Source organism: Rana temporaria, chromosome 9 (assembly GCF_905171775.1).
Source record: "Rana temporaria chromosome 9, aRanTem1.1, whole genome shotgun sequence".
Lineage (NCBI taxonomy): Eukaryota > Metazoa > Chordata > Amphibia > Anura > Ranidae > Rana > Rana temporaria.
The window spans coordinates 110,793,026-110,813,861 of record NC_053497.1 but is presented as its reverse complement, the minus strand read 5'-3'; the positions used below and the strand labels follow the sequence as shown (position 1 = coordinate 110,813,861).

Here is a 20,836-nt window from a genome sequence, read left to right as displayed (position 1 = left end):
ATAGGGGTCCCTATACATCCTTGCACCCTCTCACATACATATAGGGGCCCCTATACATCCCTGCCCCCTCTCACACACACACACATAGGGGTCCCTATACATCCCTGCCCCCTCTCACACGCATATAGTGGTCCCTATACATCCCTGCCCCCTCTCACACACATATAGTGGTCCCTATACATCCCTGCCCCTCTCACACGCATATAGTGGTCCCTATACATCCCTGCCCCCTCTCACACATATACACATATCACACACATATATCACGTGACTACGGTCTGTCTGGCGCGGCAGTTTCCATGGTAACGGGAGCGCGCACCATTGGTATCCAAGGAAACGGAATGTCGCGAGAGCTGCGGCCCGGAAGTAGGAAGTGTGAGGGACCCTGCTGGGCTGTCAGGATCATGCGGGGGGGGCGTGATACCGGCTGTCTGGAGAACCACCTGGAATGGAAAGACCGGAGACTGCGGGGCTCCTGAGGGCCGGAAACCCCGTGTAAGTGCAGGGATACAGGGAAGCCTGTGGGAGAGTCACCGGACTGACAATGGGGGTTACCTGACTGTGGTGGGAGAGGGGACCTCTGACTATGAGGCTGGTGTGAGGGGTCACCGGGCTCATTATGATGAATGTGTCACTTCAAAGCACAACACTTGTGTCACTGCACATAGCATGCCAGTGTGGTGACATGCAGCCCTGTGTCTTAAACAAAACTGCATTATTGTAGGGCCCTGTACACACCTATACACCTTTGCGACACTAAAACCTTCCCAGTGTATCAACATCACATCTTTGTAAATCGCATAAAATAATAATAAAAATTCCATAAATATATATACCCTATTTTGTAGACGTTATAACTTTTGCACAAACCAGTCTATACGCTTATTGCAAATTATTTTCTTTTTCTTTATCAAAAATATGTAGAAGAATACATATTGGCCTAAACTGATGAACACATTTTATTTTATTTTTTTAATTTGGGATATTTATTGTTTATAGCGCAAAAAATTAAAACCGCGGAGGTGATCAGATGTCACCAAAAGAAAACTCTATTTGTGGGGGGAATTTTGTACAGGGTCGCATGACCGCGCAATTGTCAGTTAAAGCGACGCAAAATATGGTCTGGTCATTAAGGGGGTAAATCCTCCAGGGCTGAAGTGGTTAATAAAAGTGTTTATGTAGGTACGTCTTTCAGTTCATACATTTTCTTTAAGTGCGCCAACCCAACAGCTCTTGCAGAGAATACAGTAAGGGCATGCGGATCCCGTAGGGGCGGTCCTCCGTCTGCGGAATCGGAGGATTGCGGAGACCGATGAGATTGGGTGTCGGAGGATGTTTATCCGCTGCCTCCCACTATCCCATAGGGATACATGTATGTCCCTTTTTCATCCATAAACGGATGGATGAAAAAGCGGACATACGGTCCGCATTTGTGTGAAAGGGACCTAATGGATATAAACATCAATTATGCAACAAAAACATTTGTCATAAAATCAGACGTCCACGGAGGAGGTGAAAGGAGGGTGGGCTTTATACGGCCTGACTCCTCCTACAAACACAGGCTGACATGCGGTCAGCCTTACACTTGTCATAACATTTTTTGAAAATCATTGGACACTGATGTACCATGACCTCTGTGGTGGCTGCTGATGGGTTGGAGGTTTTTTTAGGTGGGAAAAATTCTGTGTAATAAAACTGGTTAGGGTTCTGTCACCCAGCTTAGTGCATGTAGTACCAGGGCAGGAGTACAATGTACTAATAGCTGGATTCAGAAAGCGTATCAGTAGATACGCCGACGTAACTCTGAATCTACGCCGTCCTCAATTTAAGCGTATTCTGGAAACCAGATATGCTTAAATTAGGCTAAGATACGAGCGGCGTAACTTAGTCTCCTACGCCGTCGTATCTTAGGGTGCAATATTTACGCTGGCCGATAGGTGGCGCTTCCGTTGAGTTTGGCGTAGAATATGCAAATGACTAGATACGCCGATTCAGAAACGTACGTGCGCCGTTTTTTTACGTCGTTTACGTATGGCTTTTTCCGGCGTAAAGTTAGTCGAACAAATAGCTGGCCTAGTCAATGTTAAGTATGGCGGCCGTTCTCGCGTCAAAATTTGAAAATTTTACGTCGTTTGCGAAAGTCGTCCGTGAATGGGGCTGGACGTAATTTACGTTCACGTCGAAACCAATACGGCGTACTTTGGAGCAATGCACACTGGGATATGTACACGGACGGCGCATGCACCGTTCGTAAAAAACGTCAATCACGTTAGCAGTGCTTTAGCGTTATTTAAACGGTGCTTTTTGTCTGCTAGTGGGGCGCATTTAACCCCAAAGAAGGGGTTTAAAACACCCGTGTTGTGGTGCTTCTGAACTGCTTTTCAGGCACTTCGGAAGCACTGCCCATTCATTTCAATGGGCAGGGGCGTTTTGAGAGTGCGGTATACATCGCTCCCAAACCACTCCAAAGATGCTGTTTGCAGGACTTTTTCTAATGTCCCGCAAGCGCACCACCCTAGTGTGAAAGCACTCAGGCTTTCACATTCAGGCGGCATGGGAGGCAGCTTTCATTCACTTTACAGGTGCTAGTTCTAGTGCTAAAATGCCTGAAAACTGCCTCAGTGTAAAAGGTGTCTTAAGCAAGGGTCCGGAGTACATAACGTGCAGAGTGCAGGCCCCAGGAGTGCCTAACACAGAGAATGAAGGGCTCAGAAATGTGCAATTCAGAGTGTGAAGGGCTCATGAGTAAATTCAGGGAGGCAATGGGTTTCAGGAATGGTTATTGCACAGAGTGCAGTTGTCAGACGTACCTAATACACTAGCAGACTCCCCTAGTACAGCCCCCTCCTTTCCCAGCCACAACATGTACTACTTAGATGCAGCAGCTCAATTATATTTGAATACTGATGCTGGCTCCTTTTTTTTTTTTCCTTTCAAACAATTGGCAGCTTGCTTAAATGCAAAGGCAGCAGTAGTTTGCATATTAATAAGTTGTGGGCATGCTGTAACAGGAGCAGAGGAGCAAGAAGTTGCAGGACTATGAAAATGCAGGCAGTCCCACACAATCGGGGTATGTCGATGCACGTTTTTTCTCAGGCCTAAAGTGGTTCTAAAGATTAAACCTTCTTTTTTATTTTGATGCATTCCTTGCATTATGGCAAGAAATGTTTAGGTATCAGTACCCCCCTCCCCCCCCTTATATTGCCTGAGCCCACACAGAAGGTAAGTATAGAGATGATTTAAAAAAGAAAAAGTTCTACCCTTTACAGACACTTTAAGCAGGGTATACATGCTGGCTGAACGAAAAAAAAAAGTGACATTCCCACATCCACACAAGCGATATGGGCACTGGGATCACCAGTGCTGCGCCATTGTTTTCTGACAGCGGGAGCTCCCCTAGTAAGAATATGCAGATGAGAGATGCAGGCATTGGCTGCATGCGCTGGTTTTCCCGAGAGGAGTACACACAGGCCTGCTGAACCGGTTGATTTTTGGTACATGTGTACCTGGCTTTAAGCACATGAGGTAACTTTTTTTGCCTTTTCTGTGTTGTAATGCTTTGCAATGCACTGGGATAAAATGCTACATGTTCTATTTTTTTACAGTGCACCCCAATGTCCGGGCTCGATTGAAAACCAGGCTTTTTGCCTTGGTCTTGTGTTTGGACCATGCTGATTAACATGTTTTTGATATAAATGAGCGTGGTGGTTATCTTACTGTGTGACTTGCTTGTTACTAAGGATTGGCTTCCTGATTATGGGGAGGGTGGACCTGACTGTATGACTTAAGGTGAAGCCACCGCATAGGTCTAAAGGAAGAGGGGTAGGTTTGTGACTGAATTATGTAAAAAGCAGTTACCTGATTGCATGACCTGAAGAGGTTACCTGCCTGACGCAGGGAGAGGGCATAGATGACTCTACTACTACAAGATGAACTATACATATTGAGAGGTGTTTGTCTTCACCACTTCAGGCTGTGTGGAAACTGATGACTTTGGGGTGCAGGTCGCATAGTGAAATACTTAAAACAACCCTGTCGGGTAAATAAAGTTGCTGGCAAATCTATACCTCTAAGATATAGTTATACTTGAACTTGTCAGGTCCTTCAAAGCTCTACCTGCAGGAAAGGATAGTAAATACCACTTCTTCTGCCTGCGCTGCCGAACGCCACCTCTTTGAAGAAGAATCTTTCTAGGAAGTCTACTAAGAAACCAACACATCACAGTGCATTGATCTCCTGTGTCCCCCGCTGTGCTAAGTGGTTCCTCCCACTGACCTCTGCAACACTTTTGTGTCCTGAAGTAACAGGTAGGTTGATAGGTGGAATCGTTTGCACAGTGGGGGATCAGGAGGTCAAGCATCCAGGGGTGTCAGTTTTCCAGCAGACTTCAGAGACAGATTTCTCTTCAATGTTGCAGACATTCGGTGGTTTGGGCAGCAGTAGAGGCAAGTATTTCATTTCTTCTTTTGCAGGTCCAGCTTTGTCAGCAATTTCATTTACCTGACAAGAATTCTTTAAAATTTCCATTGCTGAAATTTCACAGATCATAAAAAGTGTTCTGCCAATCTTGCATTAATTCCAAATGTTTTAAATCTCTGGTTAGCAAAGTGCAGATGCTTAGTTCATAGGGTGCGTAATTCAGGTAGAACTTTTCTAGGAATTGTTTGCACAAAAAAAAATGAAGTGGCAATGTCTTAACCACTTAAGCCCCGGACCATTATGCAGGTAAAGGACCTGGCCCCTTTTTGCGATTCGGCACTGCGTCGCTTTAAGTGAAAAATGCGCGGTCGTGCGACGTGGCTCCCAAACAAAATTGGCGTCCTTTTTTCCCCACGAAAAGCTTTCTTTTGGTGGTATTTGATCACCTCTGCGGTTTTTATTTTTTGCGCTATAAACAAAAATAGAGCGACAATTTTGAAAAAAAAAAACTATTTTTTACCTTTTGCTATAATAGATATCCCCAAAAATATATATATATATAAAAAAAAAATTTAGGCCGATACATATTCTTCTATATATTTTTAGTAAAAAAATCGCAATAAGCGTTTATTGATTGGTTTGCGCAAAAGTTATAGCGTTTACAAAATAGGGGATGGGTTTTATAGCATTTTTATTAATAATTTTTTTTACTAGTAATGGCGGCGATCAGTGATTTTTTTTTCGTGACTGCGACATTATGGCGGACATATCGGACACTTTTGACACATTTTTGGGACCATTGTCATTTTCACAGTGAAAAGTGCTATAAAAATGCACCGATTACTGTGAAAATGACACTGTCTGTGAAGGGGTTAACCAGGAGGGGGCGCTGTAGGGGTTAAGTGTGCCCTAAGGGAGTGTTCTTACTGTGGGGGGCATGGCTGTGCGTGTGACGTCACTGATCGTCGTTCCCTAACACAGGGAACAGACGATCAGTGACAGTCACACTAGGAAGCACGGGGAGAGTTTTTTTCGCACTTACTTCTCCCCAATTTTCCTCTCTGTGACCCGATCGCGGGACACCGGCGGTGATCGGGTCCACTGTTCCCATGGGGACGGTCACGGAGGAGAGGACCGGGTCGCAAGCACCCTGTGCTCTTAAAGGGGACGTAAATGTACGCCCTTGTGCCCAGCTGTGCCATTTTATCGACGTATATCATCGTGCAGCGGTCCTTAAGTTGTTAAAGAGGAACTGCAGTCTGCTCACATGAATTGTAATAAAAACATCTATGCCATTCTGAAGCTTCCCTCCAACCACTTTGCATATTATTTTATATATACTGTGATTCTGTACTTTCCAAATATGTTGCAAAAATTAGGACGTTGGTCCTCTTTTGTCTCCTGCCGCTGGAAAGCTAATAGAAAATGTCCACCTCATGCAGACAGTGATCTAGACACCTGAAGAAGGACTCCAGCAGGAAAAAAAAAAACAAGAGTAATGAAGGATCGGGACCTGAAAGTTAGGTGACCGCAGGCTTAGGTAAGTAAAAAGGGTATTTTGATAGGGTTTTTATTTTACGTTTTGGCAATCGGCTAAGGGGTAGTGAGAGGGGTTTGTTTTTGCCAGAAAACGGGCTTTAGGTTGCTAGTCACTTATGTAAAGTCTATCTGAATCTAATAATCCATCTAACGCTACCCTCTCTACATGCTGACAATGCCACTGTCCAGGGGTGGCCATAGTGGAGGAGTATTGCCACCCTAAAAGCGGAAGTGTGTTATTGACCAGATTCATGGGTAAAAAGAGAAAAAATATATTGCAGCCACCTCTATCATTGTTTGTCAGCTGCAATACACTACAATTGTCTATTTGGGTTTAGGTGCGGTTAAGAATATGTATAGCCCAAACAATTTATTTTTATAAAGTAGCAAAGCGTTAGAACCCCTGACAATATTTTATTGATGTCTGTGTCTCGGCACTGTAGTTTTACCCTCTTTATTTTGGTGACCATTGTCACAAACACAAAGTGATGGGATATACATAATTTTTACAGTTGTCCCCAGAACAAGAGGGGAGGCGTGATCTTCCAATGGGAACATCCGTTCTGGTGACGGCTGTCTCAAGGGGATTCGCCATAATTTGTTGAGAGATCCTGTGACTTCCTGTTGTATATCCAGGACATTGCGTAAAGGGAAACCTTGCAAAGACCGGAAAACATAAAATGATAGGGTTTTTGATCCTTCCCCCCACTTGTAGTTCTGCATGCAGGCAGTCTTTTCAAATCAATGACAGATGGCTGTCTGCATGGACCTTCTGTACACATCCATACGGGTCCAATGCACGTATTGGGGTGCAGACAGACTGCATTCCGATCTGGGCATCGGACCCACACAGATGTACAGGATGTGCACCCCACCACCTGTCATTGATTTGAACAGGCTGCCTGTACACCCCTGTGCCTCCCAGGCAATTAAAGACCGCCCTTCACATGGGTACGCCCATTTAAATGAGGCCTAATATGTTGTATTTAAAAAGCTAAGCAGCTACGCCGTCCAAAAATAGAATTTGTTTGTGGTGGCGTTATTCTTTAAAACTAGTCGGTTGAATATTTTCTGACAAGGAGGGGGTTTTTATCACCCAGAGGATTTCTTTAACAGCATGATAATTTCGAGTACTGCTCATAATCGGGATTATTGCTTGCTTTTATTGATCTGCGTCTGGCTTTTCTCTGTTAGAGTTAGCAAATGTGAGATTATAAAGTAAATGAAAGCCATTCACAATATGCTTTTCAGCAAAGAAGTGCCTTGCATTCACTGTTCCTTTTCCCCATGTTTACATCACATTCTAATTAACTTGCATAGTGCGATGGAAGCATTACATGGCATAAGCAACAAAAAATATGAGTGAATCTTTCTTCATATGGTCCATTTCAAAATGTAATTACTGCTTTCTATATAGCTTAAAGTGTTTTACAAAACCAAGTCGGAAGCAAAACAAATACTTTGTACACAAAGTCTGGACACAGTAGTATAGCTAAACATTTGACTCAACTGTACAGTAAAATTGTGATTCATCGTGGAGCAGCATTAAGCTGCTAGCAGTCAGCTATAGGAAGTGCACTGCAGTGAATCCAGATCCCAAATCCTTTAATCTCCAGCAGTTGACTCTAACCTAAATCTGGAAAAATTAAATACTACGGAACATAATATAAGGTCTGGTATCACCCCAACATTCGCTCCATCCCTCTTACAATACATGTATACATGGGGTCCTCCATGGGACTTTAAATGAGGTGAATATGGTAAGCCAAAAAACATATCATGATGGTTAAAAAGTAGATTTATTACAGTTTGTTGCACGTGTCATGATATGTTTTTTGGCTTACCTTATTCGCCTCATTTAAAGTCCCAAAGCGGACCCCATGTATATATGTAAATTAAATACTATTACCAGCTGCGGCTTAGCAGAGAAATTAGTGGCAGGTAGAGCTGGCAAGGTGAGTATTAGTGGGTCAGGGTTAGCCCATTTACAGACACTCACTTTTCCTTGAAAGGGCATGGGTTCCGTGTCTTTTAAATGGATATACTTAATGCGACCCTGTCAGGCAGGGTGGATATAAATCAATCTATTTTTATTTTTAAAAAAAATATTGATTTTGTTTTGATTTTTATCAAGTTTTATTTTATTAAAATGCTTTTGGAGTAAAAATCTAAAGATAGTTTTCTATTTCAGATACATTTAATAATTTAGTTTATTCAGCATGAAATGGAGCTTGATAGCATGAATGCTGTATATTCTGCAATATTTTAATTTTTGGTAACTCGGTCAATGAATCCAAGCTCTGTAAACTGAGATTATTTACACTGCGTTGATGCATTTACACAATTTTACAGTAACCATGAGATAAAACAAAGATCAGGAATATTCCTTTATCCCATTGTTTTGCAAATCTGTGTACACTACAAACTGTATGATTCAATCGGTTCTGATATCGCTGTTTTACTAACCTGACAGCTTATTATTCTAAATGGGAAACCTTCATTTTGTTTGCAAATATTAAAGATTCTAACTACCAGCAAAAATATTACCTTACATTTAAAGAGCACCTGTCATTTCAGATCTATCATGGCAGCGCCTGTTAGCGGGCATCCACTCACCTGCTGCTGCCACGTCCCTCACCTTGTTGTCACTGCCGCATCACCAGCCATGAATGGGACTGTCAGTGAGTCAACAGCGAGGAGGAGGAGGAGGAAGAGGAGCTGCTGCAGGACAGAGATGACAATTGCTCTTTAACCACTTGCTTCCCGCCGGACAACTATATATATGCCCTGTCTTTGAATTTGAATACAGTTGTTATGGTAGCAGCTAGATACCTTAACCCTGGTATCCTCTTCAAGAGCCGGCGGTTCGCTTTCAGATAAAAGTGGTCTCTCTTCGCCGCAAGATCACTTTTATCGGCGGCGGGAGAGGGGCCTGGACCTGTCCCTAGCCTGACATGGGGACGAGTGATTTCACCCATCTCCAAGTCATTGCAGGGCAGAAGCAACGTCAAAACATCACTTTCGCCCGTAGCTCTTAAAGGGCCATTTTATTATTATTATTATTATTATTATTATATTTCTTTTTTTTTTATTGCATTTTAGTGTAAATATGAGATCTATTTAAGAGGACCTGTCATGCTTTTTTCTATTACAAGGGATGTTTACATTCCTTGTAATAGGAATAAAAGTGACGCCATTTTTTTTATTTTTTTTTTATGAAGCACAGTGAAAAAATAAAAGGTAAAATGAATAAATTTTAAAATGTGTCCCGTTCCGCCGAGCTCGCGTGCAGAAGTGAACGCATACGTTAGTAACTCCCGCATATGAAAGTGGTGTTCAAACCACACATGTGAGGTATCGCCGCGATCGGTAGAGAGAGCAATAATTCTAGCCCTAGACCTCCTCTGTAACTCAAAACATGCAACCTGTAGAATTTTTTTTTAAACGTCGCCTATGGAGATTTTACAGGGTAAAAGTTTGACGCCGTTTCACGAGTGGGCGCAATTTTGAAGTGTGACATGTTGGGTATCAATTTACTCGGCTTAATATTATCTTTCACAATATAAAAAAAATTGGGCTGACTTTACTGTTGTCTTATTTTTTATTTAAAAAAAGTGTATTTTTTTTTCCAAATAAAGTGCGCTTGTAAGACCGCTGCGCAAATACGGTGTGACAGAAAGTATTGCAACGACTGCCATTTTATTCTCTAGGGTGTTAGAAAAAATATATATATAATGTTTGAGGGTTTTAAGTAATTTAACTTTCAAAAAAACCATATCTCAGAAATAGGATTGGGACTGTAGTGTTTAAAAATTATGATTTTTAAATCAAATCCACCCTGCTGTCAGGTCCTTCAAAATATGAGACAAACTATTTAAGCATAGCCAACAGAAATCTGTGCATCTTCAATTCTTGGCACAATTGGTTAGCTTTTAACCCCCGCATAGCACATACTCGCTTTTCTTCACTCCCTTCAACTACCCGGAGAGAAGAAAATACCCATTACTTCCGGGTATGAAGAAGCATGTGTTTGCCTTTGTGTTACTGTGGTGATTGACCCAGGACTGTTATGTGGATGTGGGGGAAAAGCCCTCTTTAAAACTAAACTCAGTTTAGCATTTTCTTTTTAATTATAACCCCTTCCTGTTTTAAAAAAAGAAAAATATAGCCAAACGCTCCACTTTTTGGCACTGACCCTTACTTTCTTCTCCTTCTTGCATCGCTGGTCTCTCCCAGGTTAAATGATGGCCAGGGCCATTCAACGCACTTCCTGTGAATCCAGGCTGTTATGGACATCACGTAGCCTGGGCACACATTACTCCTAGACTGACGTAATAGAATGGCCTGAAGACTGCAGAGAAAAAGGTGTGTAATGGGGAAAAAGGTTAGAAAATTTAAGGTAAGTATCTTCTGTTGGGAAGGGGATATTAAAATTAACCTGTTGCTTTGTCCTACCTGGGAAAGAACAGGTTCACTTTAACCTTTTGCTGCCGGAGCCATTTTTTTTTCATTTTGCACACACGTAATAAAATGTACACTTTAACCTCCTGGGCGGTGTTCCCGAGTCTGACTCGGGGTGAGATTTTTGGGCTAGGATCGGTAACCCCGAGTCAGACTCGGGCTCGCCTCGCTGGATGTACAGGGAGTTTTACTTACCTTGTCCCTGGATCCAGCGATGCCACCGCGCTGTGTGAGCGAGCAGGACCTCGCTCGATTCACACAGTGCCTCCGTGTGACGCCGATCTCCGTTCCCTGCGACGTTACGACGCACGGGGACGGAGAACGGCGCCAAATTCAAAAAAGTAAACAAACACTATACATACAGTATACTGTAATCTTATAGATTACAGTACTGTATGTAAAAAAAACACACCCCCCTTGTCCCTAGTGGTCTGTCCTGTGTCATGCATGTCATTTTATATAATAAAAACGTTTCTTTCTCCCTGCAAACTGTAGATTGTCCATAGCAACCAAAAGTGTCCCTTTATGTCAAAAATAGTTTTAGATCAGCTAAAAAACAGCGATAATAAATTATAATCACTTGCAGAATTGTGCGATAGCGATTTGTGGGGAAATTCGTCATAAAAAAAAAAAAATAATGACAGCAACAATTCTGCAACTGAGCAAATTTCAGTGATTTTGATTTGATTACATTATTGAATAATTTTTATTATAATTATATTATTATTTGTTATAATTATTTATAATTATTTATTATATTATAATTTATAATTTTGTTTTTAAAAAAATGTCATACCCGGGATGCCTATTAGAATCTTGTTTGGTCAGATTTAAGTGAGTTATTTCTAAAAATGACAGACCTACAATATAAAACGCCGAATTTCCTTGCAAATAATGGTACCGCTTTCAGCATGTTTTTTCTGAAAGAATCATACCGCCAGGGAGGTTAAACCCTAAAACATTATATATTTTATGAAATCGGAGACTCTGTAGATTATGAAATGTTACATGATATTTGCGCTACTCAAATAATCAAGTCATTATTTTCAGTAAAAATACAAGTTAATATCTTTTAAAAAATACAGTCATTATTTAGTGCTCAAACACAATATAATCTCCATGTTGTGTAAAACATAAAAGATGAGACTATGTTGAGTAAAAATATATCAAATAACTTGGGCCCCTTTCACACGGGGCTTGTCCTTTTTGACGGTATGCGCTTGCTCAGCAGGGATCTATCCGCTGATCCCTGCTGAGCAGGCAGATGACGGGTCCGTCTCCACTCACTGTGCAGAGACGAACCTGTCAGAGCCTCGTTCTCCTCTATGGGGAGATCGGATGCCAGCAGTTCGGATGGAATTGGATGAAAACTGACATGAAAACTATTCCATCCGATTCGCCAGACGGATGGAAAATAGGATCTCCATCCGTCTGGATTAGGCGGACCGGATCGGATAGCAGCGGTTATCAGTGAACATGTCACCGATGACATCTGTCGCTCCATAAAGGTGAATGGAGTGTCCAGTCAGGTCCACCTGAAAAACATACAAGCAGACCTGATCGGACAGCATGTGTGAAAGGGGCTTCAAATTTGCATGCTGACGTGAAGCAACAAAAATGGATACTTTAAAATTGTCCACAGGTGGATTTTTAAAAGTCTATAAAGCTTATCAATTTAGAGTTAACTATAATTGATGGCCCTAAAACTATTGCTCCCACTCTGGCATGCACCGCAATATATTTTTCTATTTATTTTTTTATATGCATGCAAACCCTATGCGTTGCATTCATAAGTTCGTGGGTGTGGGAGCTTTTGATTTTTTTGGAGGGTATTCCCCCCCCCCCCCCCTTTTTTTAACTTAATTTTAAAGTTTTATTATAAGAGGGCTAATAATCCCTATTATATGATAGCATAGAGCAGGTGACAGGTTTTCCTCTCTTGCTGCTATTATTCCTCTTAGAGGTTTTGGCACTTGAGCCCATAAGTCCAGGACACATAGTGGGGAAGGGTGGGGCAGGTGATTGTACAAGCCTGCCATGTTCACTACTAAGACACATAATGGGGGAAGCCTGTGCACCTGCATTTTTAAGTCTGACTTCAGCCTGTGCAGGAATGTGGGATGTTCTGGGCGCTTCTGGTAATGCAGTTATGTTATCTGGGGCTCTTCTGCCCATGCAGTACATGTAGTACTGCAGTGCGGCGCTGCAAGAATAGCTGCTCGGAGGTATCCAGGACTAGCGTAGAGCACAAGCGTCTGGCATTGAGGCCGCTTGTGCCGTAACTCAAGTGTTCGTAACTCGAGTGTTCGTAAGGGACTGCTTGTAACAATTATGCCGCGTACACCCAATCGGACATTCCGACAACAAATGTTCGATGTGAGCTTGTTGTCGGAAAATCCGACCGTGTGTATGCCCAATCGGACATTCCGACAACAAATGTTTGAGAGCTGATTCTCAATTTTTCCGACAACAAAAATTCTTGTCGGAAAGTCCGACTGTGTGTACACAATTCGACGCATTCTCTGAATCATTGAACTTAATTTTTCTCTGCTCGTTTTAGTGTTGTACGTCACTGCGCTCTTGACGTTCGCAATTTCAGACAACATTTGTGTGACTGTGTATGTAAGATAAGTTTGAGTAAACATCCGTCGGGAAAAAAATCCACGGTTTTGTTGTTGGAGTGTCCGATCGCATTAGGGTTTTTCTGATTGGAGGAGAAAGCATGTGGAACACCCCACCAGTAAGCTGTTCAATCACAGCCTTGACCAAGCTATATTTCTTCAACTACAGTTTAGAAAAGTCAGCTGTCAGAGCTTTCCTGGATTAGAAAACTGGTTCAACAGGATTATGCATTTTTGGCAGGCAGGATAATTGACAAATGTGCATTTCATATGTTTATTTAGCTTTTTGTCTACACTTCTCTTCTAAAGCAGCAATTCAGTAGCATAAAAATAAAGCTACATAATATCAAATACTTAGGAGCTTGTTCCTTTTTTTTTTTTTTTTTTTTTTGCAAAAGTGCTGGTAAGGCTCATTCTGTCCTAAGTAGTCTCATATTAAAGGGGGTTGTAAAGGTTCGTTTTTTATTTTCTTAATAGCTTCCTTTAAGCTAGCTTCCCTTCTAAATGTTTTTTTTCTTTGTCTGAAACTCTCACTTCCTGTTCCTCCTCGGTAAGCTTGCCCCCATCATCCGAGCCCTTCTGGCTGGGGGTTAGTCAGCATGCTCGCCCCCCCCCCCCCTGGGACTACATCCCTGCGGAGAGACGCAGTCCCAATGGAGGGGGTGAGCACGCTGACTTACCCCCAGCCAGAACGGCTCGGATGATGGGGACAAGCTTACTGAGGAGGAACAGGAAGTGAGAAATTCGGACAAAGAAAAAAAATATTTAGAAGGGAAATCGAAGAAAAAGGTAAGTGAACCAACAATGCACTAGCTTAAAGGAACCTATTTAGAAAATAAAATCCTCATTGAGAATGGTTCACTAGGGTGATGTCTCCACCCACCTGCAGGAAACCCAGGATCAGAGTGCTTGAAAGGCTCACGGGAGCCATTACCTTTGGTTCTTGTGCTTTCTGCCTTCTGCCTATGGTGCTACCCAATGCAATTGAAAGTTAGTATGGGTGCCAGCACCAGGAGTCCACCACTTCATTAACAACCCTGCCCAAGCCACCTCCCCTTTTTGCCTTACAATCATCAAATGACAAGCGAACACCAGGCAGTGGGGGAAGCATTTAGACCCCCCAGAATTTTGACAAAACATGTACTGATACTGTCGGACAAGATTATGACGGTGTCCTACCTAAATCGCCAGGGGGTACAGGGTCCAAGACACTTCTGAATATGGTCAATCTCATAATGACCTGAACAGAAGAAAGCTTGGCCACAATATTCATATCCAGAGGAAAGAAAACGTAGAAATCTTACTGAGCCCAAACCTAAATCGGACAAGGAAAATGGGCCCTACACCAGCAGATATTACATTTACTAGTGATGAGATGGGAACATCTTCAATTAGACGAAAATACAAACGTTTTTCTCTTTGAATCCACAAGGGAACCTATCGGGGCTGTATGCTCTAGCCCGCAAGGTAATTGAGGAAGTTAATACGAGCATTTCATAATCGTCCTGATTGCCCCCCCCTATGCCTGAGGAGGGCCTGGTACTCCATCCCCCTGAGGATGGCAGAACCCCCCCCCCCCTGTATGCTTCTCCTGAACGGGAAGGCTCGCCTGTCACAACACTAAGTCCTACACCCTCATCTGTTGAAGTGGAAATTGTTAGCATGGATTCTGAATAGATGACAATTAAAGGCAAAGGTTGGGCTAGGCCTGAATGTCATTCTGGGCCCACGTTAACAACCCAAACTACAAGAGTTCAATTACTATTGGGTTTTCCTACAAAGGTGTGGTAAGGGTCTAGTTTCCAACACTATCAAAGCCCATGCTGAGGCCCCATCAGTGTTTTCCCAATGAAACCCCCACCCCCCTACAGTCAGGCATTTCTTTAAAGCTTAGGCATAAACCTTTTAAAGGTCCTTTATAATACTTACTTGGGACCTTCAGATAGTATTAAATAGACTTTCAAACACCCCTCTTAATTACAGATGCTCCTATCAAACTAATTTGCCTCCTTAGACGTTAGAAGTTGCATGCTCCAATGCACCAAGAGTTTCCAGTTGTGAAAAAAATACAAGGTCCTCTTTATAGTCTTGATGAACCTAAGAGGAAATAAAACATCCACAGTATTCATTGTGAGCTGGATCTGTCTAGAGATTAACATAACCTACAAAACGGTGCCTAAAAAAAGAGACCGTGTCTCTGTTGAGCAGATCTGTAAAGCAGTCACGTGAACTACCATTAACACATTTATTAAGCACTCATCAGACCTTTACCCATAACAACTTAATTAAAATATATGATGTTCTTTAGCAAGCAACATGCATTTTTCAATAATATATACGCTACCAAATTTAGTGTGTGCTGTAAATTGGAGATTAAAAATAGAAGCTGCGCTAAAGAAAAATGAATAATTTCTTGTTAAAAAAAAAAAAGATGAACAAACAAATAATTGTGAGTCAAAAGAAAAAAAAATTGCAATTAGTACACCACTAAAAATAATAAAGTAAACAGTCCTCAGTATTGGGCCAGTATCCTAGAGGAATGGCCCAATTTTCCCATACAAATAGAAATGAATCCTTATTGGGAAACGCCACTGATTATTGCATGTGAATAAAAATGATGAACTCTCAATAGGAACACCACCAGCAAACGTGCACCTCCACCACATGAATTGCGCGCTTACCAACAGGCAAGCTTGGATAAGCCTGTTATGTTGATCACTATCCAGATCTGTGTCCAGCAGCAGCTCACAGGAGTTGGACAGAAGGTGAACCAGGTAAACTCAAATCACCGAACATTCGGGGGTTTAGCATAGATCGTGTACCAAAAGTGAGAAAGATCTCTAGAGTTTTTTTCTCAAGGTTTTTCCGGTGTCGGTGTGACCGTAGATGAAGATGGATGGAAAGCCTAGATGTGGACACTCTCCAAATATCGCCAGCAGTGTTGATAACTGGGGATCTCTGCAGACTGAATTTCTCCAGTTCCTTCAGGTTTTTCTCTTCATATGGAAATTGTTCTAATGAGGTCATGGTTCACTTCCACATATTCTCGCACTGGTGTCCCCTGTACTCCACTTCCCGGCTACAAGACATGTAAATTGCCTTTAGCATTGTTCCTGTTTCTTCTTGCCAGAGGCTTCCATTGAAGCTCAGAGCCCATGAGCAGCAGTAAATCTTCTGACTGCCAGCAGATCGGGCTTTCGTGGCTCTAATTTTCATCACAGAAGAGAGAACAACTGAACATGCGCAAAGCAGAATGAGACAGTGCATTACTGGATTTTAAACAGTACCGTGAAACCTTGGATTACGAGCATAATCCGTTCCAGGATACTGCTTGCAATCCAATGCACACGCATTTCAAAGCGAGTTTCCCCATAGAAGTCAATGGAAACTAAGATAATTTGTTCCGCATTGACTTCTATTGCATGCCATACCGCATGTGGACTCCAAGTGTCACTGGCGCCCCCGCACCTCTGACTAGATGCAGTACTGCACACCCCAGGGGCTTGAATCCTGCTTGTTTCACGAGACAACACTCGCAAACTGAGTCAGAATTTTGGAAAAAAAAATCTTGTATTGCGAAACACTCGTTAACCGCGTTACTCGCAATCCGAGGTTCCACAGTATAGGCGCTTATTTTTTATGTTTTACGTAGCTATACCTGCAAAAGGGGCAGACATCAAGTAATCTCTCGGGACTTCATTTCTAGACTAAAGCTCCACGTTGAGCTCCATTCCATCCAAGATCAAGCCTTCGGGAGGAAGGTGTTTTAGGTAACAACTTGCTATTCCCTCTAGTGAACCGTCATGGAGGATGATTTGGGAAAACCTGAGTTAGTACCTGATAAATCCTTTTCCATAAATCCTTCAAGACGGGGTTTGTCACTCATCTTGCTATCAATGAAAGGTAATGGCTCTTGGCAGCCTTTTACATTTTCTGATCTTGGGTTTTCTGCAGGTGGGCTAGTGAACTATTCTGACAAATTCATGGCAAAAAAAAAGTTACCAGGTAATCACCTAAAGTTGGGCTTAAAAGTGGAACTGTACGCAGACAAAAAAAATTGTAATTCTGTTCAGCCAGTTTTCCTTTAGACCCCTTTCACACTGGGCCGTTTTTCAAGTGCTTTAACGCAAAAAAAAAAGCGCCTGAAAGAAGCCTTATCTGCAATCTCAATGTGAAAGCCAGAGTGCTTTCACACTGAGGTGCTGCGCTGGCAGGGCGTCAAAAAAAGTCCTGCAAGCAGCTTCTTTGCAGCGCTTTAGGAGACCGAGGTCCTGTATAAAACACATTCATGTGTGTAAGCAGTTTCCAAAAACATGTGGCAAGGAACTTTAAAATCGCATTCCAAATACAGGTATAAATGAAGTGCAGCTCTATAGAACAAAATTTGGCTTTTTTACTGTACTACTTTTTTTTTTTTATCTGTCCCAAAACCTAAAAAAAATGCATAAAATACTTGCGTATAAGCCTTATTTAGTTTTCATATCCTCTGAAGGCTAGGAGGTATTTCTGGATCACGTAACATTATCTTTGATTGAAATTGTTCACATCTTTGAGTGCTGTTTGTTGGTAAACGGCTCCTAATTCCAAAGTGCCCAGGAACAATAGAACTTCTGGCTTTTGATTAATGGTTTTAGGGTAACTAGTGCCACTAAAAGTACTGGAAATTATCTATTATGGATTATCCATTGGAGTGTTTTGCTGGCCCCTAAAATGGATTTGCTTTATTTATGAATTTAAAATGACGTAGATTATCCATAAAAGACATTTCTCCGCAACTTCAGTTGGCACTCTTTAATTGCATTTCATTCATGTGTCGCTTTAAAGCACCTTTTTACATTTTTGAAAAAGTGATGCAAGTATAGCCAGTTTTCAGAAACCTTAAAATGATAAATTGTTGATGTGTATGTTGTGCATTTACAGCTTAAAGTGGCTAATGACATTTACATTACGTGGTAGTTATGTTACAATTGTAATAAATGAAGACAGTATGATCTAAGCCAGAGTTTTTGCTTTAAGACCTTTCTCCTTTTCTAGGTAAGGATGATGCTGGATTTCCAGACCCTTGTCCCTTATTTATTTTCCTCTCAGTTTCATGGCAACCCGCCAATCTGGTGATATGAACCTACTACGCCCTCCCCTGCGACTCTGCATACGCCAGGGTGCCCGATGCCTGTAATCCCCATTCCCCGGCGTGTTCGCTCTTTCCACGGCCCCCACACTACCTGCCTGCATTCCGCCTGTGGACCTGTCCGGACCACGCACCTGGTGCGCACCAAGTACAACAACTTTGACATCTACCTAAAGTCCAGATGGATGTATGGATTCATCCGCTTCCTGCTGTATTTCAGCTGCAGCCTTTTCACTTCCATCCTCTGGGTGGCACTCTCGATCTTATTTTGCCTTCAGTATCTTGGCATCCGAATTTTCCTACGCTTACAGTACAAACTGTCCATCATCCTGCTGCTGCTAGGGCGGAGGCGGGTCGACTTTAGCCTCTTGAACGAACTGCTTATTTATGGGATTCATGTAACCATGCTGCTTGTCGGTGGACTCGGCTGGTGTTTTATGGTGTTTATAGATATGTAAATAAATGCATGCCGATGAAGAACACTGCTTCTTGGCAGATGAAGTATGAGCTGTTCTTGTGTTTTTTCTTTTATTTATTGATGCAAAAGTGCACTTTTTTTTATAATAAATGCATGTAACTACACATCAGGAAGGCAGGCAGTAGTCTAGCTGGATAAGTCAATAATTTCAAGTAATCCTAGCTGTTGCTTACAGCCCCTAAACTGCCAGCATAAATTAAAGGACGGCGTGCTCCGATACTTCTTCATATCTTGTCATAGATTCTCAAACGCTGCAGAAGCTTCCCCCACTGTGGTGGTCTAAATTGGGAAATCTGATATTTCCTAAGAAAGTGAAGCTCTGGCCCATCTCTTAGAATATCAGCTGTTCAAAGTGATGGGCAGCCACAGTGTCCAACAAGGTGTGTGAGTGGGCAGGCCAGCACTTGACTTTTTGGTAAAGTTGCGTGTTAGAATGTCCCAGGGCTCCCAGAAAGCAGGGTACATGCTAGCACCTTTTTAGTGTGTCTGCATTAAATTCATAGTGACAGTTTGGGTGTTCTAAGGAGTAAACAGTTCTGTCCTGTCTTCTTTGTCGTTCGTTTTTTTTGTCTGTTTATGTCGATTACATGTAAATTGTATTTACATGTAAACTGCTCACAGCTGTCAAAAAAAAAGCAACTGCTGAAAGCAAAAGAAAAAAAAAAACCTTGTATCTGTATGTTCTTTTAGAGATCAAAGGGATGAACTTCAGCCTGTAAATGAGGTCAGTTTGACACTTGTTGCTTACAAGTTAAAATCAGTATTTATTTGCTAGAAAATTACTTGGAACCACCAATAATTGTGTATATATTTTTTTTTAACAGAGACCATAGAGAATAAAATGGTGGTTGTTGCAGTATTTTATGTCACACTGTATTTGCGAGGCGGGCTTTCAAACACAGTTGTTTAGGGAAAAAATACACCTCAATTAATAAATACAAAAAAAAAGTAACGTTGGCCCAATTTTTTTGTATAGCGTAAAAGATGTTGTTACCCTGAGAATCGTGATCTTTACTCTAAGCAAAAAAGTTGTGATTCTCATTTTATCCAGAATCGTGCAGCTCTAGTGTATAGGTTAGAAAAGCTATGAAAAAAATGGAAGAACTCAAGTAGTGTTCCTTTTTGCAAACCCAAACCAATTCCCTGCCGGCCCTGGGTCTGTCAAGTTAATCACTGCTTCCTTACCTAATCAACCCAGTATTGGAATGACAGATCCAGAGCCTACACCTTTTACATGCAGCAATAGCAGCTAGTTCTCTTCCACAGACTCTCTTTTAGTACCATGCTGCATATAGCATTATGTCAGAAGTCATCCTATTCAAGCCTAAGTTACATTGTGAAAGCAAATGCCTCATCACTATTTTGCCTTTTGCTGCAGTTTTTTTTTATAAGCTCAAATACAAGAGATTTTATTTTTGCTAGCGAGTACAGTTGAGGTGATCTTTACAGACTTTGTATAGCCTTTTGCATATGTTTACACTCATGTAAATTGAACTGTGTAGATTATGTATTTCCTTGATTTTGATGAATGCCCCATCAAAGCTCGTTCTTCAAACATGTTAGGTTTTTTGGCCATTTATGCAGTTTACTTATGTAAGGACCTTTGCTTACTACTGAATTTATATATATATATTTTTTAATCAATATATATAATCAAAATGCTGTATATTTGGGAGGGAGCTGCGTTAAAGTGACTCTAAAGGGGCAAATGTTTTTACCTAAAATGTTAAAAAAAACAAATCGGTTTATACAACTGCTCTGTCAACTGGTATGGCACAGAGCAGTCCCTTGCCTCCTCACCTGGGGTCCCCCACCAGCATGCTGGGCTAGTCTCATCCAAGTGCTTTGAGTGCGACTGTGTGTGCCATAAACACACACAGGGGCTTGGCCCCACTTCCTCTTAACTGGATTTTATTGACGGCAGCAGGAGCCAATGGCTATCAAATGCTATCAATCTGTCCTGCGAGACCAGAAAGTGAAAAAGAGCAGCTCTTCTGCAGACAGGCACAGTGCTGGTTCCAAACAGGTAAGTATTTAGGGAGAGGAGGGAGCAAACAATGAAAGGGAGTTTTTTTAACCTTAAATGCAGCTTTCAACTTTAGAAACCCTTAAAGCACTGTTTGCATCTAAGCTGACCCTATTATGCAGGGCCAATATAATTTCAGAAGATCGACTCACCCTAATACCACA

General features: G+C 41.9%; 1 protein-coding gene across 4 annotated transcripts; it reads left to right on the top strand.

The window, feature by feature from the left end:
* The first annotated feature begins 345 nt into the window (after window positions 1-345).
* TMEM250 (transmembrane protein 250) lies at window positions 346-18,675 on the top strand. Of its 4 annotated transcripts, XM_040324125.1 has the most exons (4): window positions 346-495; window positions 10,195-10,323; window positions 16,995-17,045; window positions 18,075-18,675. In XM_040324125.1, the coding sequence occupies exon 4, from the start codon at window positions 18,207-18,209 to the stop codon at window positions 18,624-18,626; it is 420 nt and encodes a 139-aa protein (XP_040180059.1). In that variant the 5' UTR covers window positions 346-495; window positions 10,195-10,323; window positions 16,995-17,045; window positions 18,075-18,206; the 3' UTR covers window positions 18,627-18,675. The 4 variants fall into 4 exon arrangements, with proteins under 4 accessions (XP_040180059.1, XP_040180061.1, XP_040180058.1 ...); XM_040324127.1 differs by lacking the exon at window positions 10,195-10,323; XM_040324124.1 differs by lacking the exon at window positions 16,995-17,045.
* The last annotated feature ends 2,161 nt before the right edge of the window (window positions 18,676-20,836 follow it).